At 34.6% G+C, this 26,922-nt stretch overlaps 1 protein-coding gene across 1 annotated transcript in view; it reads left to right on the top strand.

Annotated features, from left to right (window-relative positions):
• Positions 1-25,528, top strand: part of TyrRII (Tyramine receptor II) — a 48,763-nt gene extending 23,235 nt beyond the window's left edge. Inside the window, exons 4-5 of the mRNA XM_075290672.1 lie at positions 18,161-18,338; positions 24,004-25,528. Coding sequence (XP_075146787.1) covers positions 18,161-18,338; positions 24,004-24,927 — 1,102 coding nt within the window. The 3' untranslated portion in view covers positions 24,928-25,528. The remainder of the gene's footprint in view (positions 1-18,160; positions 18,339-24,003) is intronic.
• The last annotated feature ends 1,394 nt before the right edge of the window (positions 25,529-26,922 follow it).

Here is a 26,922-nt window from a genome sequence, read left to right as displayed (position 1 = left end):
TTGGTTGAAGTTTTGCACAGGGAGTAGAATTAGCATTGTCGCTATGCGCGCAAAATTTGGTTGAAATCGGTGCAGATTTAGATATAGCTCCCATATATAGCTTTCGCCCGATTTACACTCATATGACCACAGAGGCCAATTTTTTGCTCCGATTTAGTTGAAAGTTTGCACAGGGAGTAGAATTAGCATTGTAGTTATGCGTGCCAAATTTGGTTGAAATCGGTTCAGATTTAGATATAGCTCCCAAATATAGCTTTCGCCCGATTTACACTCATATGACCACAGAGGCCAAATTTTTACTCCGATTTAGTTGAAATTTTGTACAAGGAGTAGAATTAGCATTGTAGCTATGCGTGCCAAATTTGGTTGAAATCGGTTCAGATTTAGAGATTATATCTCCCATATATAGCTTTCGCCCAATTTACACTCATGTGACCACAGAGGCCAGTTTTTAACTCCGATTTAGTTGAAATTTTGCACAGGGAGTAGAATTAGCATTGTTGCTAAGCGTGCCAAATTTGGTTGAAATCGGTTCAGATTTGAATATATCTCCCATATATATGTTTTTCTGATTTCGACAAAAATGGTCAAAATACCAACATTTTCCTTGTAAAATCGCCACTGCTTAGTCGAAAAGTTGTAAAAATGACTCTAATTTTCCTAAACTTCTAATACATATATATCAAGCGATAAACCATAAATAAACTTTTGCGAAGTTTTCTTAAAATTGCTTCAGATTTAAATGTTTCCCATATTTTTTACTAACATTGTGTTCCACCCTAGTGTATTAGCCCACTTAAATTTTGAGTCTATAGATTTTGCAGAAGTCTATCAAATTCTGTCCAGATCGAGTGATGTATGTATTTGGGACAAACCTTTATATGTAGCACCCAACACATTTGACGGATGTGATATGGTATCGAAAATTTAGATCTACAAAGTGGTGCAGGGTATAATATAGTCGGCCCGCCCGACTTTAGACTTTCCTTACTTGTTTTTTCCTATAGAAATAACATTTTGATAAAATTTTCTGTGGAAATAAAATTTAAAAAAAAATCTATAGAAATAAAATCTTGACAAAATTTTTAAGGAAATAAAATTTTAAAAAAATTTTGCAAGAAATAACGTATTGCAAAACAAGACTTTTTGGTTTGGTAGTTTTTGGTAATTTTTTTTTTTTAAATTTGGTCGATTATTTTTGACTCGAATGGCAACCATGCTCAGGGGCCGACCCCGAGCAATATTTCGAAAGACACTGTATGTCTTGTCGTTTCTTTCTGGATGTTGTAAACATATGAACTAACTTATAATACCCTGTTCCACAGTGTGGCGCAGGGTATAAACAACAGAAAACGAAAAGATTACAATTTTTTGTTTCTAATTCTCTCTCAAATTCAAAAGAGAGTTGTGTCTTAAAGATGTCCTTACTTTTCTTACAATTCCTTACTCCCATTCTCCGCTTCTGTGGCTGGGAGCCAATCTTTTCAGTGCATCGAATATAATCGTAACTATTATATTTTTTCCCTGCGTGCAGGGGGTATGGTTATCCATTCATCCGCAATTTGTCCCGAATATGGTTTTTATTTGGAAACAGAAACTAAATTTATCCTAACTAAAATCAAACATTTTTTCCCCTTTTTTGAAATATTAAAAAAAAGTTGTATAACACCAACTCAGAGCAGCATTTTTTGAAGAGGAAATCATTCTGTTTTTATTTTCTGTATTATCTCCTCCTTAGATTCTCGAATGGTTTAAGTGCACAGGTTGGACAAATATTTGAATGCGGTAATATTAAGGTGAACCTAATGTAAAGGGGTAATAAATTCTAGATTTGCTACTAGACTCTTCACCATAATTGGTAACTTTATTATGTTGGATTGTAATCACGGTTGTTGGTAGAATTTTACAAAAAATCCTAAAATTTTTACTCTTTGGCACATTGATAGAATATTTGGCGTTCTGGTCGCATTTCGAAATATTTCCAACTAACAAAGTAACTACTCTCCTATAACATTTACCCCCATTTTCAGGAAGCTCCGTTAGTGCTACGTTAGCTAACGAACTTTTAAACCGTAATATGGACATGTCTGTCATCTTGTCTATATATTTCATATGCCCGTTAGGAACTTAACTGGTAAAAATTTTTCAGTTAAAGTTAACCGGAGAGAAGACATTTCGATTTTACTTTCTGCTAACTGGGAGTTAAAGTCTAACGGAGATATATGAAATTGGCCGTTATAATCCTAGGAAAAAGCCTGTAAAAAGCAATAGTAGTGTATGAACAATGCCAAACAACAATTTGTAAAGTCGAAGGCTTAAGGTGTGGGGCAAATATAGATGAAAAAGTACATTTTGGCTGAGAAGCTGATTTTGTACAATTTTAACTATGCTAATTATCATCCCTGATATTCGATATGTGGTAGAATTCCAAGTCGATCTGTTCATCTGTTAAAACCACGCTAACTTTAGAATGAAACAAAGTATTGATCTGAAACTTTGAACGAGTAGTTATTATACCTTCCTCCATAGGAAGGGGATATATTAACTTTGTCATTCCGTTTGTAACACATCGAAATATTGCTCTAAGACCCCATAAGTCGATGAGTCGATCTAAGCATGTCCGTCCGTCTGTTGAAATCACGCTAACTTCCGAAAGAAACAAGCTATTGACTTGAAACTTGGCACAAGTCGTTGCTATTGATGTAGGTCGGATGGTATTGCAAATGGGCCATATCGGTCCACTTTTATTTATAGCCCCCATATAAACGGACCCCACCCGAAATTTGGTACATGCTGTTAGTATATAATCTCTAACAACCATTCAAAAATTGGTCCATATCGACCCATAATTATATATATAGCCCGCATATAAACCGAGCCCCAGATTTGGATTGCGGATCCTCTAAGAGAACCAAATCATTAACTATTCTTCGTGAATTCTTCATTAAAATAACGAAATTTTCATTCATTTTCGTAAATTTTACGAAGAACATTTTACGAATATACGAAACTTCTATGAAATATTCTACATTAACTTTTCTTCGTAAAAAGTTCGTACTTTTAACGAAACTTTCTTCAAATTTCATGAATTTTGTGAAGAAGTTTTTACGAATATTTTACGAAACATTCTGCGTTAAAATTTCTTCATAAAAAGTACGAAACATTTTCTTTGAAATAACGAAGAAGTTTCATTGAAGTTGTAAAATTTCCGTTCGCGGCATTAAATTGTCTTTTATAATGTGCTTGAGTGTATTCCTTTATTCTATTTTTTTATGCAAGTCTACGCTATTTCTCATTTGGGTGATAGCGCGCTATGAATAAAAGTGAAGCAATAAAACTAAAAATTATTCAAAAACTTAAGATGTAAAGTAGTGATGTCATTTTTCATACTTGTAACTACAACCAAATGTACTTTCGTCTATAACTTTTTTTTAAAGTTCGAACATTTTTGAAAAAAAAGTACGAAAGTTTTTCTATAAAGTACGAAAATTTTTCATAAAAACTAAGAAAATTTTTCATAAAAAGTACGAAACATTTTCATAAAAAGAACGAAATTGTTTCATAAAAAGTACGAAGACTTTTCATAAAAAGTACGAAGATTCTTCATAAAAAGTACGAAGATTCTTCATAAAAAGTACGATTTTTTTTCTTACAAACTACGAAAATTTTGGAAGAACTTTTCTTCGAAAAAAGTACGAAATATTGCGTACTTTTAATGAAAAGTTTCATTGGTTGTAAAACAATGACAAATTTCGTACTTTTAACGAAATTTTTCGTTCTTTTTAAGAGAAAATTCTTTCGGTGTAGAGGTGTGCGCGTGACACGAAATTGTCGTGACACGCGTGAATCACGTGATTCGTGAATAAAATCTGAAGTAACTCTTGTGAATGTGCGTGAATGGGACTAAATCAAATATGTCGAAATGACGAAATTGTCGTGACACGCGTGAATCACGTGATTCGTGAATAAAATCTGAAGTAACTCTTGTGAATGTGCGTGAATGGGACTAAATCAAATATGTCGTGAGTGAGTAATCAAATCGGTTCGTGAATGTGCGTGAATAAAATATCTGCAAAATCACGATGACGAAAAAATCAAGATTTAATTCTTACTCGTATGTTAACTGAAATTGATTTAGCTGTCGAACTATATTCATACCTTGCGCCACACTGTGGAACAGGGTATTATAAGTTAGTGCATATGTTTGCAACACACAGAAGGAGACGAGATAGACACATGGTGTCTTTGGCAAAAATGCTCAGGGTGGGCTCTTGAGTCGATATAGCGATGTCCGTCTGTCCGTGAACATTTTTGTAATCAAAGTCTAGGTCGCAGTTTTAGTCCAATCGACTTCAAATTTGGCACAAGTATGTGTTTTGGCTCAGAATAGATCTCTATTGATTTTGGAAGAAATCGGTTAAGATTCAGATATTGCTCCCATATATATCTTTCGCCCGATATGGACTAATACGGTCCCAGAAGCCAGAGTTTTATCCCAATTTGGTTGAAATTTTGCACAGGGAGTAGAATTAGCATTGTAGCTATGCGTGCCAAATTTAGTTGAAAACGGTTCAGATTTAGATATATCTCCCATATATAGCTTTTGCCCGATTTAAACTCATATGACCACAGAGGCCAATTTTTAACTCCGATTTAGTAGAAAATTTGCACAGGGAGTAGCATAGCTATGCGATCCAAATTTGATTGAAATCGGTTCAGATTTAGATATATCTCCCATGTATAGCTTTCGCCCGATTTAAACTCATATGACCACAGAGGCCAATTTTTAACTGCGATTTAGTTGAAATTTTGCACAGGGAGTAGAATTAGCATTGTTGCTATGCGTGCCAAATTTGGTTGAAATCAGTTCAGATTTGGATATAGCTCCCATATATATGTTTTTCTGATTTCGACAAAAATGGTCAAAATACCAACATTTTCCTTGTAAAATCGCCACTGCTTAGTCGAAAAGTTGTAAAAATGGCTCTAATTTTCCTAAACTTCTAATACATATATATCGAGCGATAAATCATAAATAAACTTTTGCGAAGTTTCCTTAAAATTGCTTCAGATTTAAATGTTTCCCATATTTATACCCACCACCATAGAATGGTGACGGGGTATAATAAAATCATTCCGAATTTCGATTTCATTCCGAAATCGAAATATCGATTTCCGACTACATAAAGTATATATATTCTTGATCAGGGAGAAATTCTAAGACGATATAACGATGTACGTCTGTCTGACTGTTGTAATCACGCTACAGTCTTCAATAATGAAGCAATCGTGCTGAAATTTTGCACAAACTCGTCTTTTGTCTGCAGGCAGGTCAAGTTCGAAGATGCGCTATATCGGTCCAGATTTTGATATAGTCCCCATATAAACCAACCTCCCGATTTGGGGTCTTGGGCTTATAGAAATCATAGTTTTTATCCAATTTGCCTGAAATTTGAAATCTAGGGGTATTTTATGACCATAAAGAGGTGTGCCAAAAATGGTTAGTATCGGTCAATGTTTTGGTATAGCCCCCATATAGACCGATCTTGAATAAAAACCGCAGGTTGTATGCAATTTACCTGAAATTGGAAATCTAGAGGTATTATAGGACCACAAATACGTGTGCCAAAAATTGTGAGTATCGGTCCATATTTTGGTATAGCCTCCATATAGACCGATCTCCCGATTTTACTTCTTGGGCTTATAGAAACCGCAGGTTTTATTCAATTTACCTGAAATTGGAAATCTAGAGGTATTGTAGGACCACAAATACGTGTGACAAAAATTGTGAGTATCGGTCCATGGTTTGGTATGGTCCCCATATAAAACGACCTCCCGATTTGGGGTCTTGGGCTTATAGAAACCATAGTTTTTATCCAATTTGTCTGAAATTGGAAATCTAGAGGTATTTTAGGACCATAAATAGGTGTGTAGAAAATGGTGAGTATCGGTCCATATTTTGTTATATCCCCCATATGGACCGATTTCCCGATTTTTCTTTTTGGGCTTCTAGAATCCGAAGTTTTTATCATATTTGCCTGAAATTGGAAATCTAGAAGTATTTTAGGGTCATAAAGAGGTGTGCCGAAAACGGTGAGTATCGGTCCGTATATATAGTACAGCCCCCATAAGAACGATCTCCCGATTTAACTCCTTTGGTTTCTAGAAACCATAGTTTTTATCTGATTCGCCTGAAATTGTAAATATTCTGGTATTTCAGGCTCATAAAAACGTGTATCAGATTAAGTTTTTATCGGTCCATTTGGTAATGCCCCCATATAGACCGACTTCACTTCTTGAGGGTGTAGAAGGCGCACTGATCATGAAAATTGCTTGAAACTCAATGTAAATTTTCCAGATTTTACTTCTACAGATTTAAGATTTCAAATCAAGACGTTATTTTATAATTTTCTTGCACACTTATAAGAGATGTTAATGATTCCTCTAAAACTCAAACAAAAATGGTTCTTATAAATCCAGAATCTGATATAGTCCTCATAGGTGAAATCTTTAAATTTATCTTGGGGAAGTGTCCTCAAGACCTCAAGCCCTCCTGAAATGTCAAAGGAAACCCTAATATTTGGTTCATGGTGGCGGGTATTTAAGATTCGGCCCGGCCGAACTTAGTGCTGTATATACTTGTTTTTTACTAACATTGTGTTCCACTCTAGTGCATTAGCCGACTTACGGCCATTTTCATGTAGCTCCGTTAGGCTTTAACTGGCAGTTAACAGAAAGAACAAGTACATACGGCCGTAAGTTCGGCCAGGCCGAAGCTTATGTACCCTCCATCATGGATTGCGTAGAAACTTCTTCTAAACATTGCCATCCACAATCGAATTACTTAAGTTGTGGTAACGCTTGCCGATGGCAAGGTATCTTAAAACCTCCTAACACCATCTTCTAAATTGTATGTAAGTCCATACGTGGTATACATTAAATCAAAAAAGATCGATCCAATACGTATATAATTCAGTTTGACAAAGTAGACATAAAATTTTGACAACATTTTCTACAGAAATAAAATTTTGACAAAATTTTCTATAGAAATAAAATCTTGGTAGATTATTTTTGGCTCGAGTGGCAACCATGATTATGAACCGAATAAAATTTGAACAAAATTTTCTATAGAAATAAAATTTTGACAATGATGAAGAATTTATTATGAACCGAATAAAATTTTAACAAAATTTTCTCTAGAAATAAAATTTTGACAAAATTTTCTATAGAAATAACATTTTGGTAGACTATTTTTGGCTCTAGTGGCAACCATGATTATGAACCGATATGGACCAATTTTTGTGTGATTGGACCAATTTTGGTATGGTTGTTAGCGACCATATACTAACACCACGTTCCTAATTTGAAACGGATCGGATGAATGTTGCTCCTCCAAGAGGCTCCGGAGGTCAAATCTGGAGAACGTTTTATATGGGGGCTATATATAATTATGGACCGATATGGACCAATTCTGACACGCTTGTTAAAGATCATATACTAACACCATGTTCGAAATTACAACCGGATTGGATGAAATTTGCTTCTCTTGGAGACTTCGCAAGCCAAATCTGGGGATTGGTTTATATGGGGGCTATATATAATTATGAAGCGATGTGGACCAATTTTTGCATGGTTGTTAGAGACCATATACCAATATCATGTACCAAATTTGAGGCGGATCGGATGAAATTTGCTTCTCTTTGAGGCTCCGGAACCCAAATCTGGGGATCGGTTTATATGGGCGCTATATATAATTATGGACCGATGTGGACCAATTTCTGCACGGTTGTTGGAGACCATATACCAACACCATGTACCAAATCTCAGCCGGATCGGATGCAATTTGCTTCTCTTTGAGGCTTCGCAAGCCAAATCTGGAGATCGGTTTATATGGGGTCTATATATAATTATGGACCGATGTGGACCAATTTTTGCATGGTTGTTAGAGACCATATACCAACATCATGTACCCAATTTCAGCCGGATCGGATGAAATTTGCTTCTCTTTGAGGCTCCGCAAACCAAATCTGGGGATCGGTTTATATGGGGGCTATATATAATTATGGACCGATGTGGACCAATTTTTGCATGATTGTTAGAGACCATATACCAACACCATGTACCAAATTTCAGCCGGATCGGATGAAATATGCTTCTCTTAGAGGCTCCACAAGCCAAATCTGGGGATCGGTTTATATGGGGGCTATATATAATTATGGACCGATGTGGACCAATTTTTGCATGGTTATTAGAGACCATATACTAACACCATGTATCAAATTTCAGCCGGATCGGATGAAATTTGCTTCTCTTAGAGGCTCCGCAAGCCAAATCTGGGGATCGGTTTATATGGGGGCTATATATAATTATGGACCGATGTGGACCAATTTTTGTATGGTTGTTAGAGACCATATACCAACACCATATACCAAATTTCAGCCGGATCGGATGAAATATGCTTCTGTTAGAGGCTCCACAAGCCAAATCTGAGGGTCCCTTTATATGGGGGCTATACGTAAAAGTGGACCGATATGGCCCATTTTCAATACCATCCGACCTACATCGATAACAACTACTTGTGCCAAGTTTCAAGTCGATAGCTTGTTTCGTTCGGAAGTTAGCGTGATTTCAACAGACGGACGGACGGACGGACGGACGGACGGACGGACGGACGGACGGACGGACGGACGGACGGACGGACGGACATGCTTAGATCGACTCAGAATTTCACCACGACCCAGAATATATATACTTTATGGGGTCTTAGAGCAATATTTCGATGTGTTACAAACGGAATGACAAAGTTAATATACCCCCATCCTATGATGGAGGGTATAAAAATGGAAATATATTTTCTCCGGTTAACTTTAACTGAAAAATTTTCAGCAGTTAAGTTTCTAACTGGCATATGGAATATATACGCAAGATGACAGATATGTAGATATCACGGTTTAAAAGTTCGTTAGCTAACGTAGCACTAACGGAGCTTCATGAAAATGGGGGTTAAAGTTTGAGTCTATAGATTTTGTAGAAGTCTATCAAATTCTGTCCAGATCGAGTGATATTTAAATGTATGTATTTGTGACAAACCTTTATATATAGCCCCCAACACATTTGACGGATGTGATATGGTATCGAAAATGTAGATCTACAAAGTGGTGCAGTGTATAATATAGTCGGCCCATAATTATATATAGCCCCCATATAAACTGGTTTCAAGAGTTTACCACAACCCAAGTAATTCGATTAAAGATGACAGTCTTTAGTAGAAGTTTCTACGCAATCCATGGAGGAGGGTACATAAGATTCGGCCTGGCCGAACTTACGGCCGTATATATTTGTGATGAAATTAGGTCGGTGGTTATTGCAAATGAACCAAAATATATAGTCCCCATGTAAACCGCTTCTTAAATTTGAATTCTTTACTTTTCCATCCAATACGTTTGAAATTTACTTTAAATCCATATTAAATGCATAAATAAATAGGGAATGCGAAAATAAATATCGAATTTTTCGAGCCTCTTAAAATGTCATTATAATCTGATCTAGAGCAATGTAATGCGCAATGGATGGTAAAAACTTCTCCATACATGGCCACCACCTTAATGTACCCACATATGTTACCACATTTGTTTGTGTAGAAAACTATCGATTTATTTACTTTTTAGCTACGATACAAGTCAAATAAGCTTAAATGCTGAACTAATGTTGTAAAATTCGCACATTCAGCATTGGAAAGTATGACGAGAAAAAAGTTTCATGATAGTTGCATTTTTTTGCTTCTTGATTTGATTGCTTTATTGCCAGTACAAACAAATTGAAAAGATTCATGCTAAGTGTGTTGCAATATTTATTTTCATTCGATGGCCTGGCAAAAATGCTTTTAATAAAATAAATGTATTGCTGCATGTGGCATTTAAGTATCCATGTAAACCAACAAAAAAACCGAAATCATGTAGTGTAAAATTTATTCCTTTTTTTCGAAGAATCCCAAATGTACTGCAATGTTGAAAGTCCGGAACAGGAAATGGAAAAGTGGCTAGGTGCTATGTGAATTTTCTTGAGAGAATTATGAGAGAACATGCGAATGTATGTGTGTGAGTGTGCATACTTTATTTGAGATTCAAGCCACATCGGAGACTATTTATATGTTCAATGTTACTTATACACTCAAAGAAAAAAAAAAAAACGCTTGGAAAACGGATAGTGCCACTTTCGACCAAACCCAAAAAGTTTTCCAGCTGTGGTTTAGGTTAGGTGGCAGCCCTATGTATCAGCCTCACTTAGACTATTCAGTCCATTGTGATACCACATTGGTGAACTTCTCTGAGTGCTGCCCTATTCCATGTTAAGCTCAATGACAAGGGACCTCCTTTTTATAGCCGAGTCCGAACGGCGTTCCACATTGCAGTGAAACCTCTTAGAGAAGCTTTGAAACCCTCAGAAATGTCACCAGCATTACTGAGGTGGAATAATGCACCGCTGAAAAACTTTTTGGTGTTCGGTCGAAGCAGGAATCGAACCCACGACCTTGTGTATGCAAGGCGGGCATGCTAGCCCCCGGTGACACTGCTGAGGGTATTAAAGCTTCTCTAAGTGGACTCATCGCAATGTGAAACGCTGTGGATTCCGTTTAAAGTTCTACTGAGAACTGTCATCCACAATTAATTGGGTTGTGGTAACAGTTGCCGATTATTAAACCTTCTTAATTTATACGGAGGCTGGTTATATGGACCGAAATATACCACTTTTTGCATGATTGTTGGAAAACATAAACAACAAGTACATACGGCCGTAAGTTCGGCCAGGCCGAAGCTTATGTACCCTCCATCATGGATTGCGTAGAAACTTCTTCTAAACATTGCCATCCACAATCGAATTACTTAAGTTGTGGTAACGCTTGCCGATGGCAAGGTATCTTAAAACCTCCTAACACCATCTTCTAAATTGTATGTAAGTCCATACGTGGTATACATTAAATCAAAAAAGATCGATCCAATACGTATATAATTCAGTTTGACAAAGTAGACATAAAATTTTGACAACATTTTCTACAGAAATAAAATTTTGACAAAATTTTCTATAGAAATAAAATCTTGGTAGATTATTTTTGGCTCGAGTGGCAACCATGATTATGAACCGAATAAAATTTGAACAAAATTTTCTATAGAAATAAAATTTTGACAATGATGAAGAATTTATTATGAACCGAATAAAATTTTAACAAAATTTTCTCTAGAAATAAAATTTTGACAAAATTTTCTATAGAAATAACATTTTGGTAGACTATTTTTGGCTCTAGTGGCAACCATGATTATGAACCGATATGGACCAATTTTTGTGTGATTGGACCAATTTTGGTATGGTTGTTAGCGACCATATACTAACACCACGTTCCTAATTTGAAACGGATCGGATGAATGTTGCTCCTCCAAGAGGCTCCGGAGGTCAAATCTGGAGAACGTTTTATATGGGGGCTATATATAATTATGGACCGATATGGACCAATTCTGACACGCTTGTTAAAGATCATATACTAACACCATGTTCGAAATTACAACCGGATTGGATGAAATTTGCTTCTCTTGGAGACTTCGCAAGCCAAATCTGGGGATTGGTTTATATGGGGGCTATATATAATTATGAAGCGATGTGGACCAATTTTTGCATGGTTGTTAGAGACCATATACCAATATCATGTACCAAATTTGAGGCGGATCGGATGAAATTTGCTTCTCTTTGAGGCTCCGGAACCCAAATCTGGGGATCGGTTTATATGGGCGCTATATATAATTATGGACCGATGTGGACCAATTTCTGCACGGTTGTTGGAGACCATATACCAACACCATGTACCAAATCTCAGCCGGATCGGATGCAATTTGCTTCTCTTTGAGGCTTCGCAAGCCAAATCTGGAGATCGGTTTATATGGGGTCTATATATAATTATGGACCGATGTGGACCAATTTTTGCATGGTTGTTAGAGACCATATACCAACATCATGTACCCAATTTCAGCCGGATCGGATGAAATTTGCTTCTCTTTGAGGCTCCGCAAACCAAATCTGGGGATCGGTTTATATGGGGGCTATATATAATTATGGACCGATGTGGACCAATTTTTGCATGATTGTTAGAGACCATATACCAACACCATGTACCAAATTTCAGCCGGATCGGATGAAATATGCTTCTCTTAGAGGCTCCACAAGCCAAATCTGGGGATCGGTTTATATGGGGGCTATATATAATTATGGACCGATGTGGACCAATTTTTGCATGGTTATTAGAGACCATATACTAACACCATGTATCAAATTTCAGCCGGATCGGATGAAATTTGCTTCTCTTAGAGGCTCCGCAAGCCAAATCTGGGGATCGGTTTATATGGGGGCTATATATAATTATGGACCGATGTGGACCAATTTTTGTATGGTTGTTAGAGACCATATACCAACACCATATACCAAATTTCAGCCGGATCGGATGAAATATGCTTCTGTTAGAGGCTCCACAAGCCAAATCTGAGGGTCCCTTTATATGGGGGCTATACGTAAAAGTGGACCGATATGGCCCATTTTCAATACCATCCGACCTACATCGATAACAACTACTTGTGCCAAGTTTCAAGTCGATAGCTTGTTTCGTTCGGAAGTTAGCGTGATTTCAACAGACGGACGGACGGACGGACGGACGGACGGACGGACGGACGGACATGCTTAGATCGACTCAGAATTTCACCACGACCCAGAATATATATACTTTATGGGGTCTTAGAGCAATATTTCGATGTGTTACAAACGGAATGACAAAGTTAATATACCCCCATCCTATGATGGAGGGTATAAAAATCACGTACCAAGTTCCAAGTGTATCAGATGAAATTTTACTCTTCCAAGAGGCTCCTGGGGTCAAATCTGGGATCGGTTTATATGGGGACTATATATAATTATGGACCGATAGAAAATGTTGTCAACATTTTATTTCTATAGAACATTTTGTTAAAATTTTATTTCTATAGAAAATTTTGTCAAAATGTTATTTCTATAGAAAATTTGTCAGAGTTTTATTTCTATAGAATTTTTTTTCCAAATTTTATTTCTATAGAAATTTTTTTCCAAATTTTACTTCTATAGAAAATGTTGTCAAAAATTTATTTTGTCAAAATTATATTTCTATAGAAACTTTAAACTTAATTATATACATATTTAGTCGGCCTTTTTTAGTTTTATATATACTACGTATGGACTACCTTGTAATTTAGAAGACGGTGTTAGGAAGTTTTAAGATAACTTGCCATCGGCAAGTGTTACCGCAACCCAAGTAATTCGATTGTGGATGGCAGTCTTCAGTAGAAGTTTCTACGCAATCCATGGTGGAGGGTACATAAACTTCGGAGTTAGTGTCTATGTTTATCACAAAAAGTCAATACTTTCCTTCGTCCGAATATACTCCCTTACAGCGAAAAACAAATGATAAACAATGGATGTTTGCTTAAGATTTCGTTTGGATAGAAAGGATATTTTTTGTTTTTGTGTGTACTTCCATAAACAAGAAAAACCATAGAAAATGTGTTGAAGATTTTAGGATGTTACTGACACCATTGCGGAATCGTATACTTATCTTGCATTTTATTGAAAACGAAAACAGCAAGGATGATTTCTTCAGTTCAGTTGTTTGTATATTGAATGCATTTTATTCACGTACTCAATGTATTATAGTAAATTTGTAGATTTTTTTATATTTGCTCAATGACATTGATATATCGTACAATGAATTGTTTACATTATGTATTGTGCAAAAGTGACATAGATGAAGAAATTCTCATAAAGAGATGTTCGTTGGGAGTAGGGTTTTTTCTAATTTTATCACACATCCAAAAAAGGAGTATTTTCCTCGGGAATGACATTTCGAACAAACGAAATTCTCCTTTCTTATAAAGTATTTTCTTCTACACCAAACAAACTCAAATTTATTCCAATCGATTCAACGATTGTCTCTAATTCTTTATACCCTGCGCCACACTGTGGAACAGGGTATTATAAGTTAGTGCATATGTTTGTAACACCCAGAGGGAGACGAGATAGACACATGGTGTCTTTGGCAATAATGCTCAGGGTGGGTCCTTGAGTCGATATAACCATGTCCGTCTGTCCGTCCGTCCGTCTGTCCGTCCGTCCGTCTGTCTGTGAACACATTTTTGTGATCAAAGTCTAGGTCGCAATTTAAGTCCAATCGCCTTGAAATTTAGCACATGTTTCTAATTTGGGCCAGAATAGAACCCTATTGATTTTGGAAGAAATCGGTTCAGATTTAGATATAGTTCCCATATATATCTTTCGCCCGATATGCACTAATATTGTCCTAAAAGCCAGAGTTTTGACCCGATTTGGTTGAAATTTTGCACAGGGAGTAGATTTAGCATTGTAGCTATGCGTGCCAAATTTGGTTGAAATCGGTTCAGATTTAGATATATCTCCCATATATAGCATTCGCCCGATTTACACTCATATGACCACAGAGGCCAATTTTTTGCCCCGATTTATTTGAAATTTTGCACAGGGAGTAGAATTTGCATTATAGCTATGCGTGCCAAATTTGGTTGAACTCGGTTCAGATTTAGATATAGCTCCCATATATATCTTTTTCTGATTTCGACAAAAATGGTCAAAATACCAACATTTTTCTTGTAAAATCGCCACTGCTTAGCCGAAAAGTTGTAAAAATGACTCTAATTTTCCTAAACTTCTAATACATATATATCGAGCGATAAATCATAAATAAACTTTTTCGAAGTTTCCTTAAAATTGCTTCAGATTTAAATGTTTCCCATATTTTTTTTATTAACACAGTGTTCCACCCTAGTGCATTAGCCAACTTACATTTTGAGTCTATAGATTTTGTAAAAGTCTATCAAATTCTGTCCAGATCGAGTGATATTTAAATGTATGTATGTGGGACAAACCTTTATATATAGCACCCAACATATTTGAAGGATGTGATTTGGTATCGAAAATTTAGATCTACAAAGTGGTGCAGGGTATAATATAGTCGGCCCCGCCCGACTTTAGACTTTCCTTACTTGTTTTATTCTACTTTAAAGAAAATTCTTTAGTATCAAAAGAAAACTTTGCTTGTCTAAAAAAAAAACTTCGTTCCTCAGAAAAGAAACCTCCTCTATCAGTGTGGTGATGATAATGTGTGGTTAAATAAGATTGGCATTCGGTTTTAAAGACATCGGGTGAAATTCTGCGACGATCGAAAAATGTCCGTCCATCTGTCGGCATGTAAAGAAAACACAAAACATTTGAAAAGCGGACATCGCAAACGTTATACTACACTCGGCCCCGCACCTATTTTATACACAAAGAAAATTTCATTAAAAGTCAGCCAACGAAAAATTTTTATTGATATAACGAAACATTTTCATTAATACAATGAAAATATTCGTTAATAGTGCGAAACGTTATGTTGATTTGCAGAAAATTCGTTATATTAACGAAAACATTCGTTGTATTAACGAATTTGTTTCATTGGCTGACTTTTAACGACACATTTCGTTAATATAACGAAACTTTTTCTATTAGTGTAGAATTTAATTATTTGTTTTATTTACTAACATTGTGCTCCGCCCCACCGCATTAGTCGTTTTAAATTTTAAGTCTGGAAATTTTCTAAGAATTCTTAAAAATGATGTTCCAATTTGCTCAAATTTGAATGAATGGGAACATAAACCCAATAAATTTGAAGGATTTGTGATGGTAGCGAAAATGTGGATCTACAAAGTGATGCAGGGTATAATATAGTCGGGCCCCGCCCGACTTTAGACTTTTCTTGTTTTAAATTACTTCTTTTAAATTAAATTTTATAATATTTAATTTATGTTAACCCAATTAAAAATGAAACAATATTGTTATACAAATAAAATAAAATTTATATGAACAAATAGATTTTTATTTTTATACCCTTCACCATAGGATGGGGGGTATATTAACTTTGTCATTCCGTTTGTAACAAATCAAAATGTTGCTCTACGACCCCATAAAGTATATATATTCTGGGTCGTGGTGAAATTCTGAGTCGATCTGAGCATGTCCGCCCGTCCGTCCGTCTGTTGAAATCACGCTAACTTCCGAACGAAACAATCTATCGACTTGAAACTTTGCACAAGTAGTTGTTATTGATGTAGGTTGGATGGTATTGCAAATGAGCATATCGGTCCACTTTTACGTATAGCCCCCATATAAAGGACCGCCAAATTTGGCTTGCGAATCCTCTAAGAGAATCAAATTTCATCCGATCCGGCTGAAATTTGGTACATGGTGTAAGTATATAGTCTCTATCAACCATGCAAAAATTGGTTCACATCGGTCCACTTTTACGTATAGCCCCCATATAAGGTTAAAGGTTAAAGTGGCAGCCCGATTAAATTTCAGGCTCACTTAGACTATTCAGTCCATTGTGATGCCCCCATATAAACGGACCCCCAAATTTGGCTTGCAAATCCTCTAAGAGAAGCAAAGTTCATCCGATCCGGCTGAAATTTGGTACATGGTGTTAGTATATAGTCTCTAACAAGCATGCAAAAATTGGTCCACATCGGTCTATAATTATATATAGCCCCCATATAAACCGATCCCCCGATTTGGCTTGCGGTGCCTCTAAGAGAAGCAAATTTCATCCGATCCGGCTGAAATTTGGTACATGGTGTTGGAATATGGTCTCTAACAACCATGCAGAAATTGGTCCATATCGGTCCATAATTATATATAGCCCCCATATAAACCGATCCCCAGATTTGGCTTGCGGAGCCTAAAAGAGAAGCAAATTTCATCCGATCCGGCTGAAATTTGGTACATGGTGTTGATATATGGTCTCTAATAACCATGCAAAAATTGGTCCACATCGGTCCATAATTATATATAGCCCCCATATAAACCGATCCCCCGATTTGGCTTGCGGAGCCTCTAAGAGAAGCAAATTTCATCCGATCCGGCTGAAATTTGGTACATGGTGTTGGAATATGGTCTCTAACAACCATGCAAAAATTGGTCCACATCGGTCCATAATTATATATAGCCCCCATATAAACCGATCACCAGATTTGACCTCCGGAGCCTCTTGGAAAACCAAAATTCATCTGATTGAGTTGAAATTTGGTACGTGGTGTTAATATATGGCCTCAAACACTCATGCAAATGTTGGTCGAAATCGGTCCATAATTATATATAGGCCCTATATAAACCGATCCCCAGGTTTAACCTCCGGAGCCTCTTGGAAGAGCAAAATTCATCCGATTCGGTTGAAATTTGGTATTTGAAGTTAGTATATGGTATCCAACAACAATGCAGGAATTGGTCCATATCAGTCCATAATCATATATAGCCCCCATATAAAGCGATCCCCAGATTTGACCTCCGGTGCCTTTTGGAGAAGCAAAATTCATCCGATCTGGTTAAAATTTGGTACGTGGTGGTAGTATATGTTGTGATATTTAACAATCATGCCAAAAGTGGTCCATATCAGTCCATACTCATATATACCCCCATATAAACCGATCCCGAGATTTGGTTTTGGAGCCTCTTGGAGGAGCAAATTTCATACGAGTCAGTTGAAATTTGGTACATTGTGCTAGTATATGGCCGTTAACAACCATGCCTAACTAGATCCATATCGGTCTATTGTTATATATAGCCATCAGATAAATCGATCCCCAATCACACAAAAATTGGTCCATATCAAGTTCATAATTGTATATAGCCCCCATATAAGCGACCCCCATATTTCAATTCTGGCTCTCTACGTATTGTCTAATACATATCACGTATGGACTAACTCACAATTTAGAAAACGATGTTAAGAAGTTTTAAGATACCACAACCCAAGTAATTCGATTGTCCATGACAGTCTTTCGTAGAAGTTTCTACGCAATCCATGGTGAAGGGTACATAAGATTCGGCCTGGCCGAACTTACGTCCGTATATACTTGTTAACAATAAACTGTATTTATTTACTTTGAATCGAATGTATTTTGAATTCATTAAAGTAAATTTGCAATCGTATATGCCTCGAATTTGAATGTATAATCAAAATAAATAAATATAAAAAAATCATTAAAATTTTATTTTATTTCTATGTTTTTATCCATTCGATTCTCAGGTATGAGCCAGGACGCCGTGTGGATGGCAACACCGTATGTCGTTACAATCAGAATAAAGGTTATGTGGTTTTCTCGGCCATGGGATCATTTTTTATACCACTAGCTGTTATGCTTTATGTCTACCTCAAAATTGGCTATGTCCTGACATCCCGTCGTCAAAGGATTGTGAGAGATGCGGTAAGTTTGTTGGTATTTGTGAAGAAAACCGAAAAACAAGTAAAACACATTTTTGTGGCATGTGATGTCACCATTAGTGTGGGTGATTTTCGGAATACCTCTATTGCCCGTAAGGTCACACTAAATATCATTAGTGTGCCACTATTCACTTTATGGGAAAATAAAAAATTTTATATATTTTTTAAGGATAAACGCCCTTCATCCGTTTGGTTATTTGCCAGGGTGTCAAAATTTATATGGATTCGAATGAAATTCCATGGAGAGCATGAAATGGAGGTGCTAAATGATGATGTATGGTCCTAATATGAGTTTGCTAAAAATTATGTTGGATAAATTGGAAAATGTTGCTTTTGAAATAGATTTTATGACACAAGCATATTTTCTGTGGGTTATTTGGCGAATGGTGACTCATAAAAGGCTGTTTTATTGCCTGAACGAGAGAGCCATTGTAAGTTAATAACTTTGGATTATTGAAGTATTGTCATGCCATGGGTTCTATTAAAAATTTGAAAATAAAAATTTGGATCGTTAAATTTGTGATTGTAAAAATATTAATGCTAAAATCAAAATAGAAGTTAGCAACACATAACAATTGTAATTTAGGCTGACTCGTCTATATGAAATAAATAAAAACTCAATAGCTAAAGTCGACCCGAGCCTACAATAAAAAAAGTTTACTTCGATCTAAGATTATGACATTGATTTCGAGCCACATATATGTGGCTTCTTTAAAATAACACATTTGACATAAATCCTGTAAAGATATGAATATAGCGAATGAAACACGTCCCCAAGGACATTATTTGTTCCATGAGCGCACGGAAAAAAATGATGTCGTGAGACCACCGACTTCATGTGCTTAAAATAAAATATTTTTTCCTTGTCCAAAAGGCGACAAACTTCTCAAAGAAGTCGCTTTGTCGTTTTAGTTAAATGATTCGACATAAACCTTTATATGAAAAATATTTTATGAATTCGTCTTTGAAAATGTTGAGTGTTTGTCTCATGGCTAGAAAGCAAACAAGTGTCCAAAAATAGGAGATGTCATATTGCAAGTGATATTGCAAGAGGACCATTTTAAGGTATAGCCTCCACATAATCCGACCCCCCAGATTTGATTTGCGGAGACTTATGGACGACCAAATTTCATCACATCCAAGAGAAATTTGGTACATGATGGTAGACTACGGCCTATAACAACCGGGCAAAAATTGGTTGATTTTCTACAGTTTGCTAGATTGGAAGAATTTCTTCTCAACAAAGAAGTACTTCCATTTGCTAGAAATAAAACTTTGAAAAAATTTTCTATAGAAATAAAATTTTGACAAAATTTTCTATAGAAATAAAATTTTAACGAAATTTTCTATAGAAATAAAATTTTGACAAATTTTTCTATAGAAATAAAATTTTGACAAAATTTTCCATAGAAATAAAGTTTTGACAAAAGTTTCTACAGAAATAAAATTTTGACAAAATTTTCTATCGAAATAAAATTTTGACAAAATTTTCTATAGAAATAAAATTTGGACAAAATTTTCTATAGAAATAAAATTTTGACAAAATTTTTTATAGAAATAAAATTTTGGCAAAGTTTTCTATAGAAATAAAATTTTCACAAAATTTTCTATAGAAATAAAATTTTGACAAAATTTTCTATAGAAATAAAATTTTGACAAAATTTTCTATAGAAATAAAATGTTGACAAAATTTTCAATAGAAATAATATTTTGACAAAATTCTCTATAGAAATAAAATTTAGACAAATTTTTCTATAGAAATGAAATTTTGACAAAATTTTCTATAGAAATAAAATTTTGACAAAATTTTCTATAGAAATAAAATTTTGACCAAATTTTCTACCGAAAGAAAACTTTGACAAATTTCTCGACTTGTTAGAAATAAAATTTTGACAAAATTTTTACAGAAATAAAACTTTGACAAAATTCTCTATAGAAATAAAATTTTGACAAATTTTTCTATAGAAATAAAATTCTGACAAAATTTTTTATAAAAATTAAATTTTGACAAAATTTTGACAAAATTTTCTTAGAAATAAAATTTTGACAAAATTTTCTATAGAAATAAAATTTTGACAAAATTTTCTATAGAAATAAAACTTTTACAAATTTTTCTATAGAAATAAGATTTTGACAAAATTTTCTATTGAAATTAAATTTTGACAAAATTTTCTATAGAAATAAAATTTTTTTACGTATTTTTGTGTGTTGTTGACCTATTTTATGATTATTCTGCTTATTAATTTTGTTCGGCTTGAGGTCATAGAAACAATCGATTATTGATTTGTTTTAATATTTATTTCCAATATTTCGGTTAGTGCCACTAACCATCTTCTGGGATTTTGTATCTACATAAAATACAAAAATTAAATTACATTTAATGTTCACAAAAATCACAATTGTTATAGAAAATATATTTTATCGAAAAATAACTAACTTGAGTTCTTGTGCTGCTGTTTGTTTCGCAATTCACCGTACACTAAACTTCGTTTGTGTCGATGCTTGTTTATAATATGTCGATACATTCTGGCGCATTCTTCCGTGTCTTTTTTGAAATTCATTCTTTTGTCAGGAGAGAGATCTATTATATCGAGCATCTCAAGAGTGTATCTTCGTCTATGATTATTCTCTTGAGCAAGTATCTCGACGTCTGTAAAGTTGGGCTTGTGTCCTGTTGTTGTACAGTGAGCTGCCAGTGCTGTTTTTTGTTCTACCGACTTGTCTGTAGCTTTATGGTCTGATTTATGCGACGAAAGTCTTGTCTTAAGTTTAGTCATTGTAGTGCCAACATATGCCATTGGACATATGTTGGATTTGTCCCCATTACATTTAATTTTGTATACTATATTACTCTTGTCCTCACTCTTTATTTTTGACTTTGTATTGCTGAATAATTCTTTTACTGTTCTTGACGTCCGTGATCCAATTTGAATTTTGTCCTTGTTATATATGTCCGATTTTAAAAAACGTTCTGAGAAACCCTCGATGTAAGTCATGGGCTTATAGGACTTGTCCTTTTTATGTTCCAACTTTTCAGTTGTTTTATTTTTAACGCGATTAATCAGTCTGTATATTATTCTATTTGGAAACTCGTTTGCGGTCAATATTTGTTTTATTTTTATTTCATTCTCCTTGTGAAATTCTGCATCACTTATCCTTAGAACCCGATCTATAAAATTAATTGCTGTCATATGTATTATACGTTTATTGTGTTTTGAATTATAATTTATAAGTCTTCCAGTTGCAGTTGGTTTTTGATACCAATTCAGCCTCAAATCGTTACCATCTCTTAATATGTTGCAGTCCAAATATGACAACTTGTTGTCTTTTTCTAATTCCATTGTAAATTGGATTTGGCTGTGGAATGAGTTTAATGCGTGAAGAGTCCTTTCTACGTCTATTTTCTTTATTATGGCAAATATGTCGTCACCATATTTTGTAATAATTCGAGGTTTCGGTATGTTGCTTAAGGAATTGTCTAATAGTTCTTCCATGATGATGTCAGCAATTATTGGAGATGCTGGAGAGAAATGTAATGGGGACAAGTCCAACATATGTCCAATGGCATATGTTGGCACTACAATGACTAAACTTAAGACAAGACTTTCGTCGCATAAATCAGACCATAAAGCAACAGACAAGTCGATAGAACAAAAAACAGCACTGGCAGCTCACTGTACAACAACAGGACACAAGCCCAACTTTACAGACGTCGAGATAATCATAGACGAAGATACACTCTTGAGATGCTCGATATAATAGATCTCTCTCCTGACAAAAGAATGAATTTCAAAAAAGACACGGAAGAATGCGCCAGAATGTATCGACATATTATAAACAAGCATCGACACAAACGAAGTTTAGTGTACGGTGAATTGCGAAACAAACAGCAGCACAAGAACTCAAGTTAGTTATTTTTCGATAAAATATATTTTCAATAACAATTGTGATTTTTGTGAACATTAAATGTAATTTAATTTTTGTATTTTATGTAGATACAAAATCCCAGAAGATGGTTAGTGGCACAAACCGAAATATTGGAAATAAATATTAAAACAAATCAATAATCGATTGTTTCTATGACCTCAAGCCGAACAAAATTAATAAATAAAATTTTGACAAAATTTTCTATAGAAATTAAACTTTGACAAATTTTGCTATAGGAATAAAATGTTGACAATTTTTTTTAGAAATAAAATTTTGACAAAATTTTCTATTGAAATAAAATTTTGACGAAATTTTCTATAGAAATAAAACTTTGACAACTTTTGCTATAGAAATAAAATTTAGATAACATTTTTTATAGAAATAAATTTTGACAAAATTCTCTGTAGAAATAGCATTTTGACAAATTTTTCTATAGAAATAAAATTTTTGACTAAATTTTCTATAGAAAGTAAATTTTGACAAAATTTTCTATAGAAATTAAATTTTGAGAAAGTTTTCTATAGAAATAAAATTTTGACAATTTTTTCCATAGAAATAAAATTTTTACAAGATTTTTTATAGAAATAAAACTTTGACAAATTTTTCTATAGAAAGAAAATTTTGACTAAATTTTCTATAGAAATAAAATTTTGACAAAATTTTCTATAGAAATTAAACTTTGACAAATTTTGCTATAGGAATAAAATGTTGACAATTTTTTTAGAAATAAAATTTTGACGAAATTTTCTATAGAAATAAAACTTTGACAACTTTTGCTATAGAAATAAAATTTAGATAACATTTTTTATAGAAATAAATTTTGACAAAATTCTCTGTAGAAATAGCATTTTGACAAATTTTTCTATAGAAATAAAATTTTTGACTAAATTTTCTATAGAAAGTAAATTTTGACAAAATTTTCTATAGAAATTAAATTTTGACAAATTTTTCTATAGAACTAAAATGTTAACAAAATTTTCTATAGAAATAAAATTTTGACAAGATTTTTTATAGAAATAAAACTTTGACAAATTTTTCTATAGAAAGAAAATTTTGACAAAATTTTCTATAGAAATTAAACTTTGACAAAATTTTCTATAGAAATTAAACTTTGACAAATTTTTTTGTAGAAATAAAATTTTGACAAAATTTTTTATAGAAATAAAATTTTAACAAATTTTTCCATAGAAATAAAATTTTGACAAAATTTTCTATAGAAATTAAATTTTGACAAAATTTTCTATAAAAATAAAACTTTGACAACTTTTGCTATAGAAATAAAATTTTGATAACAGTTTTTATAGAAATAAAGTTTTGACAAAATTCTCTATAGGAATAAAATTTTGACAAAATTTTCCATAGAAATAAAATTTTGACAAAATTCTATAGAAATAAAATTTTTACAAAATATTCTATTTATATAAATAAAATTTGGAGAACTTTTTCTCTAGAAATAAAATTTTGACAAGTTTTTCTATAGAAATTAAATTAAATTAAATTTATTTTGGAGTATTTCCGTCCTATGACAATCCCATGAGATGACACAAATTAGCACTATTTCCGGATTTTTGTGCAAGTTTTTTTTTCTGATATAATAAGCACCTTACAGGTCTTCGTAAATTTTGGAACGAAGTCTTCACGTTCGGCTTCACCCAATTTTAGCAGTTTTTTAATGAATTGAATTTTAAACTGAATTTCTTTTGTGTTTACTTCTCTTTCAGAATTCCGAACGCACCGCCGACCATGAAATCGACTGTGATAATTTCCTCTCCGAATCCGAACATTTTCAATGTGGTCCACAGAAATTTCCTTCTTTTAAGACACGATGGACAGTAGAAAATTCCACCAATGGCAGTGGCAAAACCACAGCCAACAGCAAACAATCCAGTTTGAAATGCAGCAAGTGCAGTAAAAACTATGTTGAGGCACAGAGTTTAAAGCACCAGGCATCGTTCTATGAATTGGTAGAGATTTCAAGGCTTTCCAATCAAATTCCATGCACATCGATCAATTGCAAATATGGTGATGGGAATTGTACCCCATCGAATGCCTCTATGACTTGTGCTCTAGGCGAGGGTAGAGCAGCCACTTTGCCTATGCAGCAATTACACTGTAGCGATAGTAGAACATCATTTTCGGAGACGTGTTTGGCTCATGCCACAGCGAAATATGCTACGAATGGACAAGTCCAGGATAAAACCCAGCCACAGCAAATGAATTCCAATGCAAATCAGCATCTAAATCATGTTGCACAAAATGCCCATAATCATGGTCATCAGCACCATGGGCATCACGGACATCACCATCACCACCACCATCATCATCATCGAGTTCCAATGAGAGTTTCCACGACAAAACGTGATACGAAAACCGCTAAAACCTTAACCATGGTCATGGGCGGGTTCATTGCATGTTGGCTGCCATTTTTTGTGTATTATCTGCTGATACCGTTTCTACCACCAGCCGCTATGCTCGAAGGACTCATGTCATTCCTAACCTGGGTTGGTTGGGTAAATTGTGCCATCAATCCATTCATCTATGCCTTCTACAATCCCGATTTCCGCACCGCCTTTTGGCGTTTGACATGTAAACGTATTTGCAAGCAAAAGTCACCACCAAATCACATGGCCATGTTCCGTGGATAAACTTTTGTTCGACATTCATGCTTGTTTGGCTTGCATAGCCAGTCGTGAGCAATTCATTGCTGGTGCTGGATGTGGCGGCTTGCAAATGCATACCGATGGTAAAATGCCGGAAATTACAATTTCTCACATACCAAAACGGCCGTAGAGAATAGCAGAGATTGCTCGATGATGCTTCGATTTCTATTCCTAGTGCACATCTCTTCCTTGGTATATGCCCAATGTGGGCCAGCTTCTTCCGTATGTAATGGCATAATCAAATTTAAAGTCCACTAAAGAAGCATTACCATGACATACATTCACAGTTTTTTTTTTCGCCAGACAATGGATACAGGGAAACTTTCTCCGTAAATCAAAATACAATGCAAGTTGCAGCACAAAATATATGGGTCATTCCATGGCATGGTACTCAGTCATATAATCGCCGTTGGATTTTGATGATTTCTGCAGCTATATCTAGTGATATACCCATTTGTCAGCCATGAAATTATAATAGATTATATTTATTTATATTAATTATATTATTATATATTTAAACCAAGAAATATTTTTATCGATTATTTTTAATGTAAAATTCTAGTCGTTTTACTTGTAAAATGTTTAATTGTAGTCACGCATATTTAGTTTTTTTTTTTAAGCAATAAAAACGATTAACTACGGAGTAACTATATCCTTCTTAAGAGATGAAAATTAATTTTTATACTCTAAACCTTATGGTGGTCAGGGTTTTATAACTTTCATCTGCCAAAAAAGTGGCTACCAGAAATATTGATCTAAGACCTCATCAAATACACACTGATCGTCTCAGAATCACTTCCTGATTCGATGGAGCCCTTGGCGTCCGTCCGTTGACAGGAATCCGGTCGCATTTATTAACCTATTCCGATGAAGTTTGGCACACAGTTTTTTTTTTGCACAAGGACGAACACTATTGGAAAAAATCGGATCAATTTTAGATATAGCTCCCATTATATGTAACGCCCGATATCGGCAATGGGTTCACATTGCGCTGTTTTATTAACCGATAGTAGTCAAATTAGACATAACGTAATATAATGTGTGCAAAATTTCGTTGAAATTGGTTCAGATTCTGGTATCGCCCGATTTTCCCAAATTTGGCCATAAAACTCTTATTTATTAATCGATCTTACTCAAAGTTGGCTAAATCTAATCTTTTGACCATCCCCTAAGGATTTTGGCATTGATTCCGAATCAAAGATTCCACACGCAAAGAAAAAAAGTTTGAAAAACGTGTACCGGAAACGTTGTAATTTTGTTAATTTTTTTTGGATTACTCCAAAAAGTTGAAATTTTTACTACACAAAAAAAAAAAAAAAAAAAAAAAAAACCACAAGTATATACGGCCGTATGTTCGGCCAGGCCGAATCTTATGTACCCTCCACCATGGATAGCGTAGAAACTTCTACGAAAGACTGTCATCCACAATCGAATTACTTGGGTTGTGGTATCTTAAATCGTTTTCTAAATTGTGAGTTAGTCCATACGTGGCATATATTAGACAAAAAAGGTATGTGTGGGTAAGTCTACAAATAATTACGAATCGATATGGACTTTTGCACGGTACGTAGAGAGCCCGAATTTAAATATGGGGGTCGCTTATATGGTGGCTATATACAATTATGAACTTGATATGGACCAATTTTTGTGTGATTGGGGATCGATTTATCTGAGTGCTATATATAGCTATATACCGATATGGACCTCGTTAGGCATGGTTGTTAACGGCCATATACTATCACAATATACCAAATTTCAAATGACTCGGATAAAATTTGCTCCTTCAAGAGGCTCCAAAACCAAATCTCGGGATCGGTTTATATGGGGGCTATATATGATTATGGACTGATATGGACCACTTTTGGCATGGTTGTTAAATATCATATACTACCACCACGTACCAAATTTCAACCAGATCGGATCAATTTTGCTTCTCCAAAAGGCACCGGGGGCCAAATCTGGGGATCGGTTTATATAGGG

This window comes from Haematobia irritans, chromosome 1 (genome assembly GCF_050003625.1).
Source record: "Haematobia irritans isolate KBUSLIRL chromosome 1, ASM5000362v1, whole genome shotgun sequence".
NCBI lineage: Eukaryota > Metazoa > Arthropoda > Insecta > Diptera > Muscidae > Haematobia > Haematobia irritans.
The sequence above is the reverse complement of the archived record's forward strand: the minus strand, read 5'-3'. Positions and strand labels throughout refer to the sequence as shown.